General features: G+C 64.5%; 7 protein-coding genes across 7 annotated transcripts; 6 read left to right on the top strand and 1 right to left on the bottom strand.

The window, feature by feature from the left end:
• The first annotated feature begins 1483 nt into the window (after positions 1-1483).
• Positions 1484-2362, top strand: EMIHUDRAFT_355317 (hypothetical protein). Its single transcript, XM_005772436.1, has 2 exons — positions 1484-2087; positions 2250-2362. The coding sequence occupies exon 1, from the start codon at positions 1706-1708 to the stop codon at positions 1994-1996; it is 291 nt and encodes a 96-aa protein (XP_005772493.1). The 5' UTR covers positions 1484-1705; the 3' UTR covers positions 1997-2087; positions 2250-2362.
• Positions 2363-2920: 558 nt separating this feature from the next.
• Positions 2921-3737, top strand: EMIHUDRAFT_65534 (hypothetical protein; the record flags this gene model as incomplete). Its single annotated transcript, XM_005772435.1, has 3 exons — positions 2921-3121; positions 3239-3373; positions 3459-3737. 3 exons carry the CDS (start codon positions 2921-2923, stop codon positions 3735-3737), a joined length of 615 nt encoding a protein of 204 aa, XP_005772492.1.
• Positions 3738-6043: 2306 nt separating this feature from the next.
• On the top strand, positions 6044-6613 carry EMIHUDRAFT_102068 (hypothetical protein; the record flags this gene model as incomplete). Its single annotated transcript, XM_005772434.1, has 1 exon — positions 6044-6613. One exon carries the CDS (start codon positions 6044-6046, stop codon positions 6611-6613), a length of 570 nt encoding a protein of 189 aa, XP_005772491.1.
• A 1093-nt stretch (positions 6614-7706) lies between these two features.
• Positions 7707-9734, top strand: EMIHUDRAFT_208867 (hypothetical protein; the record flags this gene model as incomplete). The annotated part of the gene is made up of 5 exons (XM_005772433.1): positions 7707-7852; positions 8012-8219; positions 8406-8564; positions 8684-8944; positions 9012-9734. 5 exons carry the CDS (start codon positions 7707-7709, stop codon positions 9732-9734), a joined length of 1497 nt encoding a protein of 498 aa, XP_005772490.1.
• A 605-nt stretch (positions 9735-10339) lies between these two features.
• EMIHUDRAFT_208866 (hypothetical protein) lies at positions 10340-10785 on the top strand (the record flags this gene model as incomplete). The annotated part of the gene is made up of 3 exons (XM_005772432.1): positions 10340-10448; positions 10537-10577; positions 10669-10785. The coding sequence occupies 3 exons, from the start codon at positions 10340-10342 to the stop codon at positions 10783-10785; spliced, it is 267 nt and encodes an 88-aa protein (XP_005772489.1).
• A 6-nt stretch (positions 10786-10791) lies between these two features.
• ARP2 (actin-related protein 2) lies at positions 10792-14190 on the bottom strand. Its single transcript, XM_005772431.1, has 12 exons — positions 14057-14190; positions 13871-13981; positions 13627-13667; positions 13337-13466; positions 12620-12781; positions 12475-12551; positions 12277-12357; positions 12073-12178; positions 11737-11829; positions 11538-11598; positions 11220-11341; positions 10792-11063 (listed from the first exon to the last, which is right to left on the bottom strand). The coding sequence occupies exons 1-12, from the start codon at positions 14093-14095 to the stop codon at positions 10920-10922; spliced, it is 1167 nt and encodes a 388-aa protein (XP_005772488.1). The 5' UTR covers positions 14096-14190; the 3' UTR covers positions 10792-10919.
• A 229-nt stretch (positions 14191-14419) lies between these two features.
• EMIHUDRAFT_208864 (hypothetical protein) lies at positions 14420-17289 on the top strand (the record flags this gene model as incomplete). The annotated part of the gene is made up of 4 exons (XM_005772430.1): positions 14420-14666; positions 14738-14838; positions 16703-16927; positions 17233-17289. 4 exons carry the CDS (start codon positions 14420-14422, stop codon positions 17287-17289), a joined length of 630 nt encoding a protein of 209 aa, XP_005772487.1.
• Positions 17290-18712: the final 1423 nt, after the last annotated feature.

Genomic DNA, 18712 nt, shown 5'->3' with positions numbered 1-18712 from the left:
AGACCGGCCACGGCTACGTCAAGGCGCATCGCGGTTTCTACCACGACGCGATCTTTGTCAAGCGCAACAACTTCAACCTGCTGCTCCACGAGACGTTCGGCGGCGGCTTCTCGCCCACCGCCGTTCTCAAGCTGCGCCGCCTCGCGCGCAAAGTCGCGCGCGGCAGCGTTGACCGCACGGCCTACTCGCCCAAGTACTCGCTCTCTTTTATGTCCCACCATGCAGAGCGCATCTCTCTCTCTGTTGTGCGAGGCGTGAACCGCGCCATTCGCTCTCACCTGGCAACCCTGTCTGCACGTCTCGCGCGCGCGTGAACAGGGCTCCAGGCCCCAAATTACGTGTGAGTGTTAGAGTTGTTTGGTATTGCTAAAAATCTCTCTCTCCGCTCTGAGGCCGCCCCTTTGGTTGGTCGCTCCACGGCGCACTCCTGCCCGTCAAGACTCACGCGACCCTGCAGCAAGAGCTGGGCGTCTCGGTGAGGTGGAGAGGCACGCTGCGGAGGACGACGTCGATCGGCATTGCTTCTTTCTCCTCGTAATACTACAAACGGTGGCGCGGCGAAGCGGCGTGAAAGCGGACATGAAGAGTTTGTTGTTTGAGAGAGAGATTTTTAGCAATACCAAACAACTCTAACACTCACACGTCATTTGGGGCCTGGAGCCCTGTTCACGCGCGCGCGAGACGTGCAGACAGGGTTGCCAGGTGAGAGCGAATGGCGCGGTTCACGCCTCGCACAACAGAGAGAGAGATGCGCTCTGCATGGTGGGACATAAAAGAGAGCGAGTACTTGGGCGAGTAGGCCGTGCGGTCAACGCTGCCGCGCGCGACTTTGCGCGCGAGGCGGCGCAGCTTGAGAACGGCGGTGGGCGAGAAGCCGCCGCCGAACGTCTCGTGGAGCAGCAGGTTGAAGTTGTTGCGCTTGACAAAGATCGCGTCGTGGTAGAAACCGCGATGCGCCTTGACGTAGCCGTGGCCGTTCTTGTGGTCGAAGGGTTGGCCGGGCTGCCCGCGCGCCTTGCAGCCCATGTTTGTTGTTGTTTTGTGTTGACATGAATGACAGAGAATTTTACAACGACACTCCCTGATTGACAGAGAAAAAAGAATCCCGTCGAGCCGCCACGAGGTTCTCTTTTTCGCCGTCCCAAACTGTCACTCCCCTTTCTCCCGGCCGTGGGGCGCGGGCCCGAGAGTAATAAAATTGAAGGCGCGGAAGAAAAAATAAAATTCGAGCCACACTGCCTTTGACATGGCGCTGAATCATACATGCCGCTGCAGCACCCTCGTCGTCGCTCGCTACAACGAGTCCCTCGACTGGACTACGGGCATCCAGGCGCCGGTAGCTGTGGTGCAGAAGACGGCAAATGTTGGTCGTGAGTCTCTCAGCTTCTTGCAGTGGATCGTTGAGCATTATGCGCACATCGAGCACGAGCACGTGTGCGTGTGCTTCGCCCAGGGCGGGCCGTTCATCTCCACAGGGCCATCGGGACAACCCTGCTACCTCACCGCACCTCTCGTCAACGCAGCACGCCTGAATGCCGACCAAGACGTCGCCCGCCTCGCTCCGTGCCAGGCAATCCTGCAGCACACGGCGTGTGGTCTGAACCCACGGTGGCAGCTGCCGTGCTTCGGGCCACTCCTCCGTGCTGTTCTCGGACGGCACGCCCCACCTGAGGACAGACTTTTTCGGACCTTTGCGGGGGCATTCATGATCGTGCGCTCCGCAGCGATTACGCGCCTGCCGCTCGACGTCTATTGGTACTTACTGGCGGAGCACTTTGGCGCCGGTTGTGCCCTGCGCGTGCCGTGGGCGATGGAGCGGCTTTGGCGACACCTCTTCATGTGCCGTGAATGCACACCGCACCAGAAGCTCGAGCTGCCTGTCTTGCGGGACCGGCGATGCCGCGGGGTCAATGGCTCCCGCGCGGCGCGGACCGGCCCGCCCGACTATGTGGCCTTCCCGCCGGAGCCACTTGCGGGGTTCGCCTGGGCTATCTAACCCGAACCCGAACCCGAACCCGAACCCGAGCCCGATTCCGAGCCCGATTCCGAGTCCGGAGCTGCGCTGCACGCTGGGGGACGAGTACGAGGTCTGTCGGCTACGTAGTCAAGGGGTTGCTAGGGCAAGGGCTGGGGCGAGAGTCAAATTGGATTAGGGCTAGGGCAAGGGCTGGGGGGCGAGAGTCGCGGATGGGTTCACTCAGCCACCTTCTCGGCCCGCACGCTCCATATCTCCCCATATCCCCCCACAGATGATCGCCTCGAGCGGCGGCGAGAACAGCTGCATCACCTTCGAGCAGTTCAAGGCGATGATGCTCAAGGACATGAAGGCTTTCTCCTTGACGAACCGGAATCGGGTCTCGACACGTACACAGCAGTCACTGCCAACTCAGTGCTGAGGGCGCGCTGCTGGTGGGCACCAGGCGGCTGCGCGTCGCCGCGGTGGCGTCGTCGCGGCAGCCTCAGCTGCGCCTGCGGTGCGAGGAGCTGCGCGACGCCGCTGCTGCGGACGCCGCGGCGGTCGAGTCCGCGCGCGACCCAGCGCGCGCAGGAGGATCGTCTTGAAGCCTGGGCGGCGCTGCGCGGATTGCCAGTAAAAAGAATTCGGAGGCTCGTGCGGGCCGCCCAGCGGCGCTTGGAAAGCCCCTGTGATCGCTGCCCGGCCAGCGGCGTCAGAGCCTCCTCGCGTGCACCGGTATACATGCGCGCCCCCGGAGACACGGACGACGCGTACGGATTCGGCAACGGCACTCCCTCCTACTCGTACACGCCACAGCAGCCGCAGCAGGCTGCGCCGCAGCTGCCGCAGCCGACGGGCGGCGTCGGCTTCCAGCCACAGCTGGGCGGGTACGGCGGCGGCGGGTGGGAGAGCACGTCGGGGAGCATGGACGGCGGGGGCGGCCCGCCCGAGCCGAGCGAGGGGATGCGCAAGCGGAACCTGTCGGCGAGCTGGAAGCTTTCGCAGACGCTTCTCGGCGAGGGAGAGGAGGACGAGCCGCCCATCCTGGAGGAGCTCGGGATCAACTTTTCGCACATCGTCTCCAAGACGCGCGCGGTGCTGTGGCCGCGCCGGTCCAAGCTCGACCAGGAGGCGACCGACAGCGCCGGACGCTGCGGGCGACACGTCCACACGACACGTCCCTGAGACGGCTGAGCGACACTTTTTGCAGGTGATCGACGACTCCGACGTGCGTCTCTTCACACCCTGAAGCTGTGAACGGCGTCTCTTCACACCCCGCAGGTGATCGACGACTCGGACTTTGCGGGCCCGCTCATCTTTTGCTTTGCGCTGGCGGCGGTGCTGCTGCTCAAGGGCAAGGTCCAGTTCTCGTACATATACGTCGTGTTTGTGACGGGCCTGCTCGCGCTTTGGGCGGTGCTCTCCCCGCGCGAGTAGAAGCAGCAGGCAGGGCCCCCGGCACGGAAGCGAGCACACGCCGAGACCCGCATCCGCACCGCAGGTGCTCAACCTCATGTCAATGAAGGGTATCGACATCTACCGCACCGCCTCCGTCCTCGGCTACTGCCTGCTGCCGATCGTGCTGCTCGCCGCCCTCTCGCTCCCGCTCGACCTGACCGGCGCGTGGGGGGCGCTCTTCGTGCCGCTGACGGTGTTTTGGTGCTCCAACGCCGCCGCCCTCTTCTTCGTCATCATCCTGCAGGCGGACGACCAGCGGTGGCTCCTCCTCTATCCCGTGATGCTCTTCTACACCGGCTTCGCCCTCATCACCATCTTTTGACGCCGGCGGCGACCGCCGCGCCGTTCCGGCCCCGGCCCTCCTCCTCCCCGTGCGCCTCGGTGAGAGCCTGGATCCCACCGACGCTCACGTCGCTGCGCGCAGTGTAGAGAAGTGCGCTGCGTGGCCCCTAGCCCGCAGTCCTCGGCTCATGCAGGCGAGCGGTGTCGCAGAGTCGCGTGTCGCGATGGTGTCGCAGCCGGGGCGCGGCGGTGGGTAAATTCTGTGCCTGACGATCGGTCGATGGCTGTGCACACGACGAGGGTGAGCTTGGTAGAGACGGCGCCCCAACCTGTGTGCGTTCCGCTAATAACCTCAACGAGACCTCGGCAAGGTGCAGTCATGGTAATCTCTAGTCTTTCTTAGAGATTGAGAGGAGTGAGACCTGAAGATTTCAGGGCAGATCTCAGTCTCTAGTCCCGCCCTTGAGATCTCCCAAATCTTCGTCGAGACTTCAGGTTCAGCCACGAAATCTCAGTCTTCCCGTCGCTCGGTGTGAGTTTCTAGCTGGTGAAACGCGTGAGATCTCAAATGGCGAAGATTCCTTTTCGCTTTGGGAGTTTGAGATTTCGATGAGGGGTGGGAGAGACTGAGACTGCAAGCAAGAGAGATTCCGTTTTCGATGCAGAATGCTGTTGAACTTCCTCAACCTTCCAACGCCATTATCTCGCTTCGTTCGAAAAACATCGCTTGCGCGGGACCACCGAAATCTAGGGCAGCGTGACTCGAGATTTGAGATTGAGACTGGGGGGGGGGGGGGGGAGCCCCGCATACGCCCACACCGTGTTGGCCAGCTCCTGCGGGGTGAAGCCAACCAGCCCGCTCCCCACCGCCGCCTCCGCCACCGCCGGGTACAGCGAACGCACCACCCCTACTTGCAGCTGGCACTTTGCTACGCCGTGGGCGATGTTGGACAGCTCGCGCGCTCGGCACGAAGAAACGAGGTCCAGCGTGCGCTGCACCAGCTGCTCAAGCCGCTCCTCGTGCGGCCGCTCGATGTGCGCTGCTTGCCCAGTTTGTTCCACAGGTTCGCAGCGTGGATGTGGTTCAAGCTCGTGCTGTGGGCAGCAGAGAGCGCGAGCAATGCGTCAGCGCTGCCAGCCTGGCTTATCAAAGTCGTCAGCTTCCGAGGGTCGACCTGATCAGTGTCAGCGCAGCGGCTCGAGAAGGGGCGATCATTGCACACTCGTGCGTCGCGTCCTTGTGCTCCGTGCATCGGCGGTCGCTCCCGGCGATCGCTGTGCCGAGGCTGCCCCTCGCCGCGGCGGTCGCGCCGGTCATGGTCGCGCCTGGGATCGTGGTACCGATCATCGCGCCGATCGTGCCAGTCGCGCTCGCGCTCGCCTCTGCCCCGATCGTCGTAGCCGCGCCGCTCATCATGCCGCCCGTCATGATGCGGCCGTTGCTCGCCTCGCCATGGCTCATCGTGCCATCGCCCAGCGGGCAATTGTGGCTCAGCGTGCCATCGCTGCTCGCGACCACCGCACCAAGAGTCGTTGTAGCCGCGCCGCTCGTCATGCCGCCCGTCATGGTTAATTAGTCATGGTTCGGCCATTGCTCGCCTTGCCAACGCTCATCGCGCCGTCGCAGCTCATCCCGCCGCGGCTCATCGTGACCGCCGTCGCGGTTCGCCATGCCATCGCCACTCTTCGCTTGCGTGCGAGTCCGGCGACCGCACAGCGCGCGTCAGGCGTGTGCAAGGAGTGGCGGCAGTACGTGTTGGCAAGCTTTGAGCACGAGCTCGATCTCGCCGGGATCTGCAGCGAGAAGCACCTTAGCGCACCACACACCTCTCCTTAAAATCCCTGTGTGGTGGCGGCGTGCCGTCCTTCCATCCCTCCCTTGTTGTCTGTTTTCTTTCTTTCTTTCTTTAAACCATAAAAGTAGATTTGAATTAGTCCACGTACGGCTTCGTGAGTGGTTGGGGTGGCCTCAAGCATCCCCAAGGGAGCCTCTGCGGTGCCACATAAGCAGCTTGGTTATTGTCGAGACTTTAAAGGATTCGTTTGAAGAAACGCAAACAGGCCAGACACTACTATGGTCACCAGTAAACCATAATTCGACTTTGAGGGATCATATCTCAAAAAGCCGGGAGATAGCATAGCATTATTGTTGCATATTATACCACATAAGGTCAAACTTGATAGCATACCATAATTCGACTTCGCCCTGGGCCTTACCTGGGGCTCTAGGGGGCGGGCGGGGTTTGCCCCCCAAAACTGGCATGGGCAACCTTAACCCAACGCGGCCGAAGGATATCCAACCTCGAGACCGCGAGACCTGTTACTCCACCACACTTGTTGGCACGAATGATCCTGCCTCGTGTCTTCGCCAGCTCCCTCGCGCTCGCTGCGTCCTCGCTGCGTGCGCGCCCGGCGGTGGCGTGCGCGGCGGCGAAGCACACGCTGCCGTCTTCGGTTCTCGACCAGCAGGGAGCCGCCTTGAGTGAGGCCGCCACGACCCAGCAGCTCGGCGGCAAGCGGGTGGCACTGTACTTTTCCGCGGGCTGGTGCCCCATGTGCACATCCTTCGAGCCGTCGCTGCAGCAGTTTCTCCAGGCCAGCGAGGACAGCGGCAAGCCGTGCTCTCTCATCTACGTGCCGAGCGATCGCACGGAGGCGGAGGCGCTGAGGCGCGCCAAGGGCCTGGGCCTGCTTTCGGTGCCCTTCGAGGAGGCCGATGCGCTCAAGAAGCAGTTCAAGATCTGGGCGGGCGCCGAGTCGATGAAGCTCGGCCCGTTTGGACGCCGCAGCGGCGTGCCGGCGCTGGTGGTGCTGAGCAGCGAGGGCGAGGAGCTGGCCTTCGTGCCCGCAGAGGCCCAGGGCGTGCGCGCGCTGCAGAGCTGGCCGATGGACGACCCGCGTGGGGTGTGGCAGTAGCAGACGAGGGCAGTGCACAGTGATCTGTGCAACATGAGAAAGTACCGTAAAACCGCAGAGCCACGCGTCGACTTGTGCGAGGTGTGAGCCGGACTGTGACGACTGACGTCTGACGACCCCCCTATGTAGCAATTGGTAGCAAGAAAACGTTCTGCCTCTCCCCCTCTCCGCCCTCATCGACCGCCCCGGCCGCGACTGCCGCGCCCCCTCCCGCGCTCGCTCGACTCGGCTGGCCGCCGCAGGCTCTCGGCGTCGTCCGAGCGGTCATAGACCTCCGGTCGCGCGTGCCGTCCGCGCGGACACGCGGCCGGCGTCGCAGCTGCCGCAGTTGTCGACGAAGCGCGTGTGCGTCCAGGCGGCGTCTCTGCGCCCACGGCGCGCAGCCAGAGCAGCCAACGGCGCACGAGGCCGTGCGCGAGCTCCTCCGCGTGCACCATGCACGCCTCGTCGCCGTCGAGCCACCTGGAGGGGAGCAGCGAGGAGTGCGACGACTGGCGCCGCCGCCGTGCCGAGAAGGCAAGCGCGGGCGCTGGAGCCCCCCCCCCCTTTCAAATCACACGGGCGACGCGCTCTCGTACGAGGAGCTCGGGCGGCTGCGCGATCTAGCAAGCCCTGGTCGATGGGTCTTCGGATCGGCGGCCAGCTTCCCACATATGGCAGGTTACGGGCTGGGCGGACCCGCGCCAAGGGGGAGAGAATGGAGGGGGGAGAATATGCGTGCCCGTCTTTCTTCTAAAGCAATTTTTTTAATGTCCGTTTTATTTATTCATTTATTAGCTAGAATGAGAGTCACTGCGAGAAAACCCCGTCAGCAGTCCTCCTCCGGGAATGTACGTAAGAGCTACGTACACTGAGAAAGTAGTACCCTCACACGAGTTAGGGCCCCTACCCCAATCGTTGTTGGTTCGCGTTGACGGCGAAGACGTCGCCTGGTGTGAGAGACGCTTGGCGGACTGCAGCCGCATGCCCCCTTGGGGCGGTCCGAAAGGGACGACAGCGCTCCTTTTGCGACCATCGGCCAGATTACGGACGATTGGCGGGCCGTTCCTCTCGCGTGCCGCGCCACGGCCCGCTCCCGCTCCCGGTATCAGCCATGAAGACGGATACCTCCGACCCGGCAAAGCTGCAGGCCAGAATTAAGGAGTTGGAAGCCCAAGTGAAGGAGCTCGAGAAGGGCCGCATGAGCTTCGAGCCAGGCATGCTCGCTCTCTCGCGCATGTCAACCTACGATGCACGCATGTGCGCGCTGCATGCGCACACACACACATACAATGCAGATCGCAGCGCGCGCTCAATGGACCCGCTTGCCCATCACCTGTTCCCTCGTTCGCCTCCAGTCGGCTCCTCCCGCAGCACCAGCACCGAGACTGCATCACCGCCAAATTGCCTGGTCCGCAGGTCACAGCGGAAGAGCGCTGTCGATGGCGTCCCACATGTGGGCACTACGTCCACCAACGCCGCCTGTATGTCCCTGATCACCACGATGGTCGGCTCGGGCGTGCTCGGCTTCCCGGCCCTCTTTGCCAAGGGGGGCTGGTGTATCACGGGCCCGCTGCTGTTCATTAACGGACTCGCTGGCCACCTCTCGCTGCTCGATATGTCGTGGGTGCTCACCGTCTGCGACCAGCGCGCGCTGAAGGAGCTCGCCTCCCTCAAATCTCCCTCCAGTCGCTGCTCGTCCATAAGCCAGACGGCCTTCCTTGGGCCCTCAACCCAACTCCGACCCACTCCAACCCCACCTCCAACCCGACAGGATCCGCACAAGTATTCGTTCGGTCGCTACGTGGTCAAGTACGAGGACATGGCGGAAGTTCCCTTTGGCAAACCCGGCATCTACTTCGCCTCCTTCATGGTCAACTCGTTCCTCCTCTTCCTCTCTGGCGCCTACCTCATCCTCATTGGCTCGAGCCTGGAGTTTGTCACCAACGCCTGGCTGCCATACCGCCATTGGGTGAGTCGTCGACGTAGAGGAGACACGATCAGGACCACCGAGGGGCTCAGAAGCCTCGACCCAACAGCGGGACGGAACCCAGCCTACTTGCACACCATTCCGAGGCGGCCTGCTGCTAGGTGCTCGTCCTCTCGGTCCTATTCTTGCCACTGGTGCTGCTTGACGATATGACGGCGATCGCGCGCCTCGCGGGCGTCGGCGTCGCCGCCTCGATCATGTACGTACTCACGATTTCGCAGGCCGGCATCATGAACGGGATTGCGGGCATGGGGGAGGGGGCGACCAACCCACCCGAGTACAAGCTTTTTCCCGAAGAGAACCTCATGTTCCAGGCGCGAGGAATAGCCGAGAAGGCAACCCCCCCCACGAAGGACCTCACTGTGTTCGGGCCAATCGCTCCGCCCACGCGCATGAGGCTTTCAACGCGAGTCACTCCTCCTGCTTCAGGTGGGCATGATCATCTCGGTGCTGCTGCTCGGCTTCTCGTGCCAGATGGTGGTGCCGGCGGTGCGCTCGGAGATGGAGTTCAAGGAGGAGCTGCCAAAGGCGACCACCGGCGCGATGGTGGTAGTGATGACTGTCTATGGGCTTGCGGGCATCACTGGCTACTTTGGATTCGGCAACGCCGTCGAGGGTAACGTGCAGGTGAGCATGCTCGACCCAGAGACTGGCACCATGCTCCTCGCGGGGGCGCTGCTGGCGTGCTCGGTGGTCGCCAACCTAACCGTCACCTACCCAATCGTGATGCACTGCGTCAACCGCGCGTGTGAGGCGGCCATGAAGACGGGCTACTCGCTGCCTGTCCGGCTGTGCCTCTTTGCCTTCACCGTCTTCGGCGCGCTCGTCTGCCCTTACTTTCTGGAGATGTTGGGCATTCTCGGCTCCTTCAACGGCGTATTCGCCGGCATCGGCATCCCGCTCGCGTGCAAGTGGAAGCTGTATAGCGAAGACGGCATCCCAAAGGAGATCAACCGGTGCTACCTCTTCATCCGTGACGGCATGATCACCGCGCTCTCGCTGATTGCCCTCTTCCTCGGCTCGTACCAGGCCGTCAGCGACATGTCCGCGGCTTTCGCCAGCGGTGGGGGCAACCCGTTCGCCACGTTCAATGACCCGATGTCGCCGCCGAGGGAGCCGAACCCTCTGTCCGAGAGAGCACTCATCTTCTGATCGCGCTCAAGTCATGCGGAGGAGAGGGTTGGAAGATGGCAGCAGAGGCTCGGAGCGACAAGGAACAGCTGAAGAGAGAAGGAGCTCAGCGGGAGGCTGTGGTGGCAGGGAGAGGGGATGTGGCCACACATCGCATGAGCGAGACGGGACGGTGAGAGAGGTCCCGCTCGGGTGGATGGTGGGGAGGTGGACCGTGACACGTGTCCTATGGAAGGAGCTGTCTAAGGGTGGACTGTCGGCACTGCCGTGCGCAGTGCCAATGCGCAATGGCAGAGAGAGTGAGTAGGCCGGGTGGCGGCAGGCCTGCCCGGCCTGGCCCTCGCCCAAGCCATTGCCGTTGGGATTGGCCAACACTCTGCACACTGGCTCTTCCTATTACATCCTATCTGCGACATGCCAAAACTGCGGACGCTGGAGCGTGTGGAGAGCGTACGGCTTTAGCGTTTAGGTACTGGGCTGGGTTTAGGCATTGTGGGGTTGGCACTCCCATCGACCCTCATGACCTCCTGCGGTCTCTGAGATGGACACCAGTGGGTGTGGGACCACAGCCAGGATACACTCGAAGGCTGGGTAAGCAGTAGAGGTCGATACTCGACGCGTCCCACATGGTCTGTGTCGCTGTCTGCACGCTGTCGACACAGGACGTCGAGCGACACCGGTGGCAGTGCCACCCAGGAGTGGTCGGGCGGTCTCCCGTCATGAGAGGGCCACCATGTGATCCGTATGATGATTCCTGACAACCGCCTCAGTCAACTTTCGTCACAGTTCCCGCTCTGAGAGGAGCTGCGGGTCAGTTCGACAGCTGGAGCTGTGTCGCCGGCGTGCGGCGGCCTGCCTCCGGAGGTGCCTCTGAGGTGGACATTTTTTGGTCACCGTGAGAGAACGCGTTCGTATTTTCACTCCGGAACTTCAACTCTGCACGCGCACCGGCCAGGGCTACAATAGTGCCAGTGAGGCGGAGGCGCGTCCGAGTCGGAAGGCCGCGCCCGCCGACCGTGATTTGGTCCCTCCATTTCCTACAATCGCTGTGAACCCAGCCACGTATACGTAAGAGTGTGGCGTCACGCACGGACGCGCACAAAAAAAGACGCTCTACGCGCTAAATCCTAAAACCGCACAAACCCACGTGTCGTGTCGCGACCCGACTGCGACACCGCTTCGGCGGGGCTGGTCTGACTCGGTCCCTCAGAGGCCGAGCTTGGCGAGCACACCGTGCAACCCCTTCTCCTTGTACTCCTCGCGGCTCATCCAAAACTCCTCCTTGTCCTTCATGATGTCGGCCAGCACCGAGCCGCCCAGGAAGACCATGTGCTTGCGCCGCGGTGGGTCCTGTGGGGTAGCAGCTCCGCGTGGGGGGGCAGGAGGAGGTCCCGAGAGGGGAGCGCCGCCCTAACTGCCGCCGGGCCCACTCTGGCCAGAAACGCCACTCTCTCCAGCTGGGCCGTATCTCGGCGTCATCTCGGCGACGTCTCTGCTGGACGCGGCCTCTATCCGCAGCTTGAGCCGCTCGAGCTGCGCCGTGTCCCCCTTTGCAACCTCCCGGAGGTAGAGCTCGCGGATCTCCTTCTCCAGCCGCGACGGCAGCCCCGGGTACATGGTCGAGCCGCCTGCTCACGGCAGGAGGTGTGAAGAGAGACGCGGCCCGCAGCTCGACGGGGTGCATGGACTGAGCTTCCAGAGAGGACGATGTGCTTGTCAAACTCGGGCCAGGTTAGGGTTAGGGCTGGGGTTAGGGCTGGGGTTAGGGTTGGGGTTAGGGTCAGAGTTAGGGTCAGGGTTAGGGTCAGGGTTAGAGGGGCACGCCAGAGAGGACGATGTGCTTGTAAAACTCTGGCCTCAGGTCCATGTCGGCCGTGTTGATGACCTGGCGGGAGATATGGGGAGGTGTGGGGAGACATGGGGAGACATGGACATGGACATGGGGAGGTATGGGGAGGGATGGGGAGGGATGGGGAGGTATGGGGAGAGGTTGGGAGAGATGGGGAGAGGTTGGGAGAGATGCCTGGAAGAGCAGCTCGCCGAGCCCCTTCCCGTCCACGTCCACGAGCCGCGGCTGGAAGAGCGCCTCGGGCGCCTCGAACCGCTCCGCACCCACCTAGGGACTCGAACCCACCTGCTCTCACCTCCGCCCACCCCGGCCCACCCCGCGCAGCCGCGGGTGCGCGGCGCCGCAAATCACCCGCCAGCCTCTAAGACACGACGCCTTGCCGACGCGCCCGCCGAAGGGCGTCTCGGAGGTGTCTCGGAGGTGTCTCGGAGGTGTCTCGGAGGTGTCTCGGAGGTGTCTCGGAGGTGTCTCGGAGGTGTCTCGGAGGTGTCTCGGAGGTGTGTGCCGCGCCTTGATGACTCGCCCGTCGGGGAGAGTGTACGCCTCCATCACGGTGGTCGTCTCGAGGGCAAGCTTCTTCTCCAGCTCGAGGTCGTACCCCACGTAGCACACCTGCCCCTCGTGAAGAGGAACTCGGGGGCACGGGACGCGGCACACACGGGGCACAAGACGCCAAGCTGCAGACACGGGGGAGGCACGGAGTGCCGCACCTGCTCCTTCATCTCGCGCACCGTCTCGTAGTCTGCGGATCGGTTGAAGGTGTACCCGCGCAGCAGCAGCAGCTTGATCAGGTACCTGCGGGACACAGAACTCGCGTAAACAAAGAAATCATCACGCCAGCAGCAGCAGCAGCTTGTGGCGGGAGAGATGGGGAGAGATGGGGAGAGATGGGGAGATCTGGGGAGATCTCACTCGGTCATGTGGCGTCCCGCGACGTCGAGGCGGCGGATGTTGGCGGGCAGCGCGTAGCCCTCGTAGACCGGGACGATGTGCGTCACTCCGTCGCCTGATTAATGAACTCATTCAGAGTAATCAAGAGTTAATCAATGAGGACGACGTGCGTCACTCCGTCGCCAGAGTCGACCACGACGCCGGTGAGCAAGCCCTGCGCGTACAGCGTCAGCACCGCCTGGATGGCGCAGTGCACGCCCGCAAAGTTGTACTTTTCGAACATCGTCTCGACGAGGGCCTCGCGGTTCTTCTTCGGATTCATCGCCGCCTGCAAGGAGGGGGGCGGAGGGGCTCTGCTCGCCTGCTTCGACCACCCACCCCCCTCCCCACCCCCCTCCCCACCCCCCTCTTCTCCCGAAGCGGCGGTGGCAACGGCGGCGCCGCCGCCGCGGCAACGGCGGCGGCGGCGCGGCGGCGGCGGCGGCGCGGGCAGCGGCGGCGCGGGCGGCGTGGGCGGCGGGGGCCTCGGGCGGCGGCGGCATGCAAAACAAGCGCGATGGTGTGGGGATGGCGCGGCGGTGGCGGCGGTGGTGTGAGCTGTGGTCGGAGGCGGCGGGGGTGTGCGAGCTGACGGTGCGTGGACGCAGTGGCAGCCGAGGGGCGAGTGTGTGTGTGTGTGTGTGTGTGTGTGTGTGTGTGTGTGTGTGTGTGTGTGTGTGTGTGTGTGTGTGTGTGTGTGTGTGTGTGTGTGTGTGTGTGTGTGTGTGTGTGTGTGTGTGTGTGTGTGTGTGTGTGTGTGTGTGTGTGTGTGTGTGTGTGTCCGTGTGTGTCTGTGTGTGTGTGTGTTGCGTGTGTGTGCGTGCGTGCGTGCGTGCGTGCGCGCCTCGGTCAGCATGATCTTGTGCTCCGTGGGGTCGATCTTGAGCTTCTCGCGAAAGGTGTAGTCGTAGAGGTGGCACATGTCCTCCCACCGCTGCACGACCCCGTTCGTGATTGGGTACGACGTCTCCAGCCTACCGGAGATTTAGGGAGATGTGGGGAGATGTGGGGGAGATGTGGGGAAGATGTGGGGAGATTGGGGAGGCCGCGTGCGAGGTGTGAGGGCGGGGGCAGCACAGCCAGACTGCAGGCACAGACGGATCGCACGGGAGGAGACATCTAGGCTGCCCGAGCATGTCCCGTGCCGCAGTGCACTCGTCGCCAACCATGATGTCCTGCGGCAGGGACGGGTGGCAGACACGCGGTGTGGCGGGGAAGGGCACGCGCGCTCACGTCGCGCCCACCGCGCCCGCCGCGCCACTCTGTGCGCCCGCCGCCGCTCCGTCCACCCTCCATCCCGCTCTCTGTGTGGAATCCCCGACGGCAGCACGGGCGTGGAGAGGCGATGCCAACGCCCGCACTCACACGGGCCACGCACCTTGAGCTGGACCTGCCCCACCTTCTCCTCGGCGCGGAGGATGGGCCGGCCGACGATCGACGGGAAGATGTGCGCAGGGAAGTTGTCGCCCGCGAAGCCGCACTTGACAAACTGCGGTGGCGGCGGCGGAGCGTGAGAGACGGAGCGGCACGCACACAAATGCGAGCCGCTGCGGGCGATCCGCACCCCGGTGCCATTGTCGCAGACGACAGGCGGCTTGCTCATGTGACTGACTGAGACCAGGGCCGCCAGTCAGATCAGGCACACGCGAAGAGAGAGCGGCGAGGCGGGAGCGAACAAGGGCAAGGCAGCAGAGTCGGCAGTCGGCGGCGTGAAAAAAAATTAACAAAACCTCCGTCGCTCCGTTCGGCTGATGCGCGGTTACAACCGCACGGGCGAGTGGCCAGAGCCCATTCTCACCAGCCCTGCCCCGCAGCGGCGTGAAGAAAATTCTGAAAAGAAGGCGATGCCAGCCGCGCCACTGGCACGTCGGTCGCCACTGTCACCACGTCTCTCGCCGCGGTGGAGCTCTGCGACGAGGACGTGGCAATGCGCTGCTCTGCTCAAAACGATGCTGGCTCTGCTGCCGACCCTGAGTGGGAGGCAGTGCTGGCGCAGCTGCTAGCAGAGGAAGCAGAGGAAGAGGAGCTCTGCTGCCGCTTCGAGCGCCGTGGCGACGACTCCGACGACGGGTGGGACAACTACAGTGAGGAGGAGGAGGAGGATGCTGTGCAGGGTGTGGCTGGGAAGGTGGACGAGTCGCTCGAGCGTCGGGACGAGCGGGCTTGCGCCACTGGTGGAGGATTCAGTATGCCGCAGGCGGCTCCCACACCTCGATGGGTTATCACTCCTGCGACTGCATCGAAGAGGGCTCGAACCACGCCTGCACCTTGGTCTTGACCGCGCCGACGCCGCCGTCCTTCTGCAGGCTGGCCCAGCCGTACAGCGTACTGCTCCGAGCCGCCGAGGTGCAGCGCGCCGAGCTGCTCCGCAAAGTAGTCGTTGTGCGTCTTCTCGCAGCCGAGCTCGAGCAGCAGCGCGTGTGCCTCGCCGCCCGGAGTCGCTTAGGCCGTGGTGTCCTCTGATACGGCCTGTCCGCATGGCGGGAGCGCACTTGCCGCCGCGAATTCTTTTTTCGAAGCCCAGCGCGGGAGGGCGGCCCCCCCCCCGAAAGAGAGAGGAGTCAGCACCCGCAACCCGCCCGTTTGCATGCCCGGCCGGACGAAGGCTGGCTCGGCCGCGTCCCGGCGCGGGCACGCGTCAACGGCGGCTACTGCTGCGCCGCTCGCGCTGCCGAAAAGGATCGAGGCGGCGGCGGAGAACGGCAAGGTCGACGTGGTGCAGACGTGGCTCGCCGGGGCTGGACGCGTTGACGCGACGTGCGTGCATCGCGGTGTGAGCGGCTGTACGCTCCTGCTGATCGCCGCCGAACACGGTCACAAAGAGATTGTCGAACTGCTGCTGAAGCGCGGCGCGGAGGCGGACGCGCGAGACAGCGACGACAGTACGGCGCTGATGGCCGCCGCCGCCAAAGGCCACGAGCAGTTGGCCGAGATGCTGCTGCGGCACGGCGCAGGGATCAACCTGCAGAACAGCCTCGGCGGTACCGCGCTGATGCTGGCCTCCCTCTTCGGCCACGAGCAGGTGGCCGAGATGCTGCTGCGGCACGGCGCACGGATCAACCTGCAGGACAGCGCAGGCATCACCGCGCTGATGGCCGCCGCCGACAACGGCCACGAGCAGGTGGCCGAGATGCTGCTGCGGCACGGCGCAGAGATCAACCTGCAGTGCAATCTCGGCGTCACTGCGCTGATGCTCGCCGCCCTCGGCAACCATCCCGCCGTTGTGCTTCGCTTGCTGCGGGCGGGCGCTGACATGACGCTGCGCTCGAGCGGCATGACGGCGCTGCAGATTGCCAAGGAGAAGGGCCACGCCGAGTGCGTCGAGGCCGTCAGGACGTATCTCGGCGAGGTGACGGCAGCTCGGAGCAAGGCGCCGTCGGCCGAGGCGGGTGGCGCAGGGGCGGGCGGCGCACCCGCAGGCGAGGCGGTGGAAGGCAGCAGTGCTGTGGCCTCTGCCTCGAGCGGCGAGGGCGGTGCGGAGGCCGCACCGGGCAGCGAGGCGGTGCCAGAGGAGGTCGTGCTTGCGGCTCGGCGAGGCGAAGAGGCGGTGGTGCTGGCGTGGCTCGACGGCGGTGGGCGGGTCGATGAGAGGTTCGAGTACACCTTTGGTGACGGCTCGTGGGCGAGCGGCATGACGCTGCTGATGGTCGCAATGTCGCGTGGCCGCGCGGGGCTGGCCGAGGCGCTTCTGCGGCGCGGCGCAGATGTCTCGCTGCGGAGCGGCAACGGCAGCAACGCGCTGTGTCTCGCAGCCGCGAACGGCCACGAGAAGCTGGTCGAGCTGGCAGTGCGGCACGGCGCGGAGGTCGACCAGAGAAACAAGGTTGGCAGCACTGCGCTGATGGAGGCCGCCGCCATCGGCCACGAGGGGTTGGTCGACACGCTGATCCGGCACGGCGCAGAGATCAACCTGCAGACCAGCCACGGCGACACCGCACTGATGTTCGCCGCTGCCAACGGCCATCCCGACTTGGTGCTCCGCTTGCTGCGGGCGGGCGCTGACATGACGCTGCGCTCTAAGAAGGGCGAGAACGCGCTGCGGTGGGCCAAGGAGAATGGCCACGCCGAGTGCGTGCGCGCCCTCAAGGAGCATGCGGCGGCCAAGGCGGCGGCCGAGAAGGCGGCGAAGGAGGCGGCGTGGGCTGCGGGGGCGGCGGAGAGGGCGGCAGCAAGGGCGGCGGCGGAGAAGGAGGCGGCGCGGCACGCCGAGGAGCTGCTGGCGGAGGTCGAGGCGGAGAAGCGCGCCAAGGGCAAGAAGGGCAAGAAGAAGAAGAAGGGCGGCGGGAGCGGCGGGGCTGGGCCGTCGCAGGAGTCCGAGGCGCCGGCGGAGGCAGCCGCAGCCAAGCCCGCGCCGTTGGACAGGGAGGGGCTGCTCAAGCTTCTCGCGGAGCTCCACGAGGACAGGATTCGGTTCGGCATCACGCCGGAGACGTCGGTCGAGGGGCTGGCGGAGGCGCTGGGAGAGGCGGCGGGCGAGGCGAGCGAGGAGGAGGGCGAGGAGGAGACGGCGGAGGCGGCCGAGGAGGAGGGCGAGGAGGAGGGCGAGGAGGCGGCAGCGGAGGCGCGCCGGCAGGCTGAGGCGGAGGCTGCGGCTGTGGGAGCGGCAGAGGAGGAGGAGGCTGCCGCAGCGGAGGAGGAGGCGGCCGAGGCGGCAGTAGCGGCGGCCGAGGCGGCAGCGGCGGCGGCAGAGGCGGCGCTCGCCGCAGCCAAGGCGAGGCGCGCATCAGTTGCCGCTGCGAGGGCCAGGGCGCGGGAGGCGGCCTAGCCCGCGCGCAAGGACAGCTGGCGCAGTGGTAGCCATGGGGAAGGGTCTCTCGTACTGTGGGGCGCGTTCTCTTGTGAACGATCGTGGCTGTGGGTTGGGCCCCGCGTCGCGCGGACGCGCGTGCGGTCCCTCGAGGTCTTGCCGGGAGCTGCTCACACAGCCGTACGTAGGGGTGGGCGGTGGCGTGAGAAAGTGGCATAGCCAGTGCCATTGGTGCGTCTGAGAGCAGAGTGCGAGCATCTCTGAGTCTGATCTCTCTCAGACACCAGAGTCCGCAGAGTGTGGGAGCTGTGACATAGACCAGCGCAAAGCGCCATAGGACGTATTTTCTTGTCAATAACAAGGTCTGTGAAATGAAATCCAGAAGGTGGCGACGCGACAGAGGAAAACCGAGGACCCCCCGCGCAGAGAGAAAAGAAGCGAAAGAGCCAGACGGCGCGCCCGAAAAAGAAAACGCAGGCCGCGGTGCCCAGCGCCAAGGGGACGCGAAGCGTTCTCTGGTAGGACGGGAACGAGATGATAGTAGGGAGTAGAAGAAAGCAAAGAGGAGCCCTGCGCACGCACGACTCCGCAGGAGAAACCCCTCCCGCCCGTGCTTGCGCAGCGCAGCCTCCTCCGAAGCGTGGACGGGGCAGAGGTCGCCGCCCTCCCGATCCGCGCAAAAAAGAGAAGGGTGTGGGCGTGGAAGCGACACCGACGGAATGCGCGGCGGAAGGAGCGAGGGAAGCTAGACCCTGACCTAGCCTTCTACGGGGTACCCGCAGTCGAAGCTCGAACCCATCTAGCATCTTGAGCCCGCTCGAGAGGGCGGACACGCGGGCGCAACGTCTGGGGATGAGGCCCCTTATCGATGAGGACCTAGCACACCTGGGGATACCCGCGGCCTACACCACATGTATGGCACATACCCATCACCGGGTGGAACGCGCTCATGAAAGCACTGCACGGAAACGGATATATACAGTAAAGAAATGAGCAAAAAAGGGCAAACACGAAACAGAAAAGGGCAACCGGGAAGAAGGCGCACGAACAAGCCCATTTCGCCACCCTCAACGTATGCGGCGGGGGCCTCGAGAGCATAGAGGGGGCGATGGAGGAGATCCGGGAACTAAGGGAGGGGGGAGCTGCACCGATTCGCAACACGGGAAGGGAGGCAACAAAGAAGCTGGTGGAAATCATCAGATACATAAGGCGCGTCACTGACAATAGAAGAGAAGAACTCTCTCTGACGATCCATCTTGCGCCGATCCTGTCCAGAACGTGCCTCGAGGCGCGCGCATCACGGCGGGTCGGCAAAGTCGCCGTCGTCCTGCTCGCCGTCGTCTCCCGGCGCCAGCATTGCGTCATCGAACTGCGCGCCAAAGAGCTCGCTCGCCCTCTCTCGCAGCAGGGGCTCGTAGAGGGAGATCCTCTCCGCGACCCGCAGCTTGACGAGCGCCGACGCTGGGTCGGGCA

This window comes from Emiliania huxleyi (assembly GCF_000372725.1).
Source record: "Emiliania huxleyi CCMP1516 unplaced genomic scaffold EMIHUscaffold_36, whole genome shotgun sequence".
Classification (NCBI taxonomy): domain Eukaryota; phylum Haptophyta; order Isochrysidales; family Noelaerhabdaceae; genus Emiliania; species Emiliania huxleyi.
The sequence above is the reverse complement of the archived record's forward strand: the minus strand, read 5'-3'. Positions and strand labels throughout refer to the sequence as shown.

What these genes read in the sequence shown, in the direction of transcription:
- ARP2 (XM_005772431.1), bottom strand. Translation starts at nt 14,095, where the DNA reads ATGAGCAAGCCGCCTGTCGTCTGCGACAATGGCACCGGG. An exon ending in TCTGCGACAATGGCACCGGG is followed by an intron (nt 13,982 to 14,056) that starts GTGCGGATCGCC and finishes CCGCCACCGCAG; the next exon opens with TTTGTCAAGTGCGGCTTCGC. An exon ending in GGCTCAAGCTGCGGATAGAG is followed by an intron (nt 11,064 to 11,219) that starts GCCGCGTCCAGC and finishes GCTACCCCACAG; the next exon opens with GACCCACCGCGGCGCAAGCA.
- EMIHUDRAFT_355317 (XM_005772436.1), top strand. Translation starts at nt 1,706, where the DNA reads ATGATCGTGCGCTCCGCAGCGATTACGCGCCTGCCGCTCGACGTCTAT.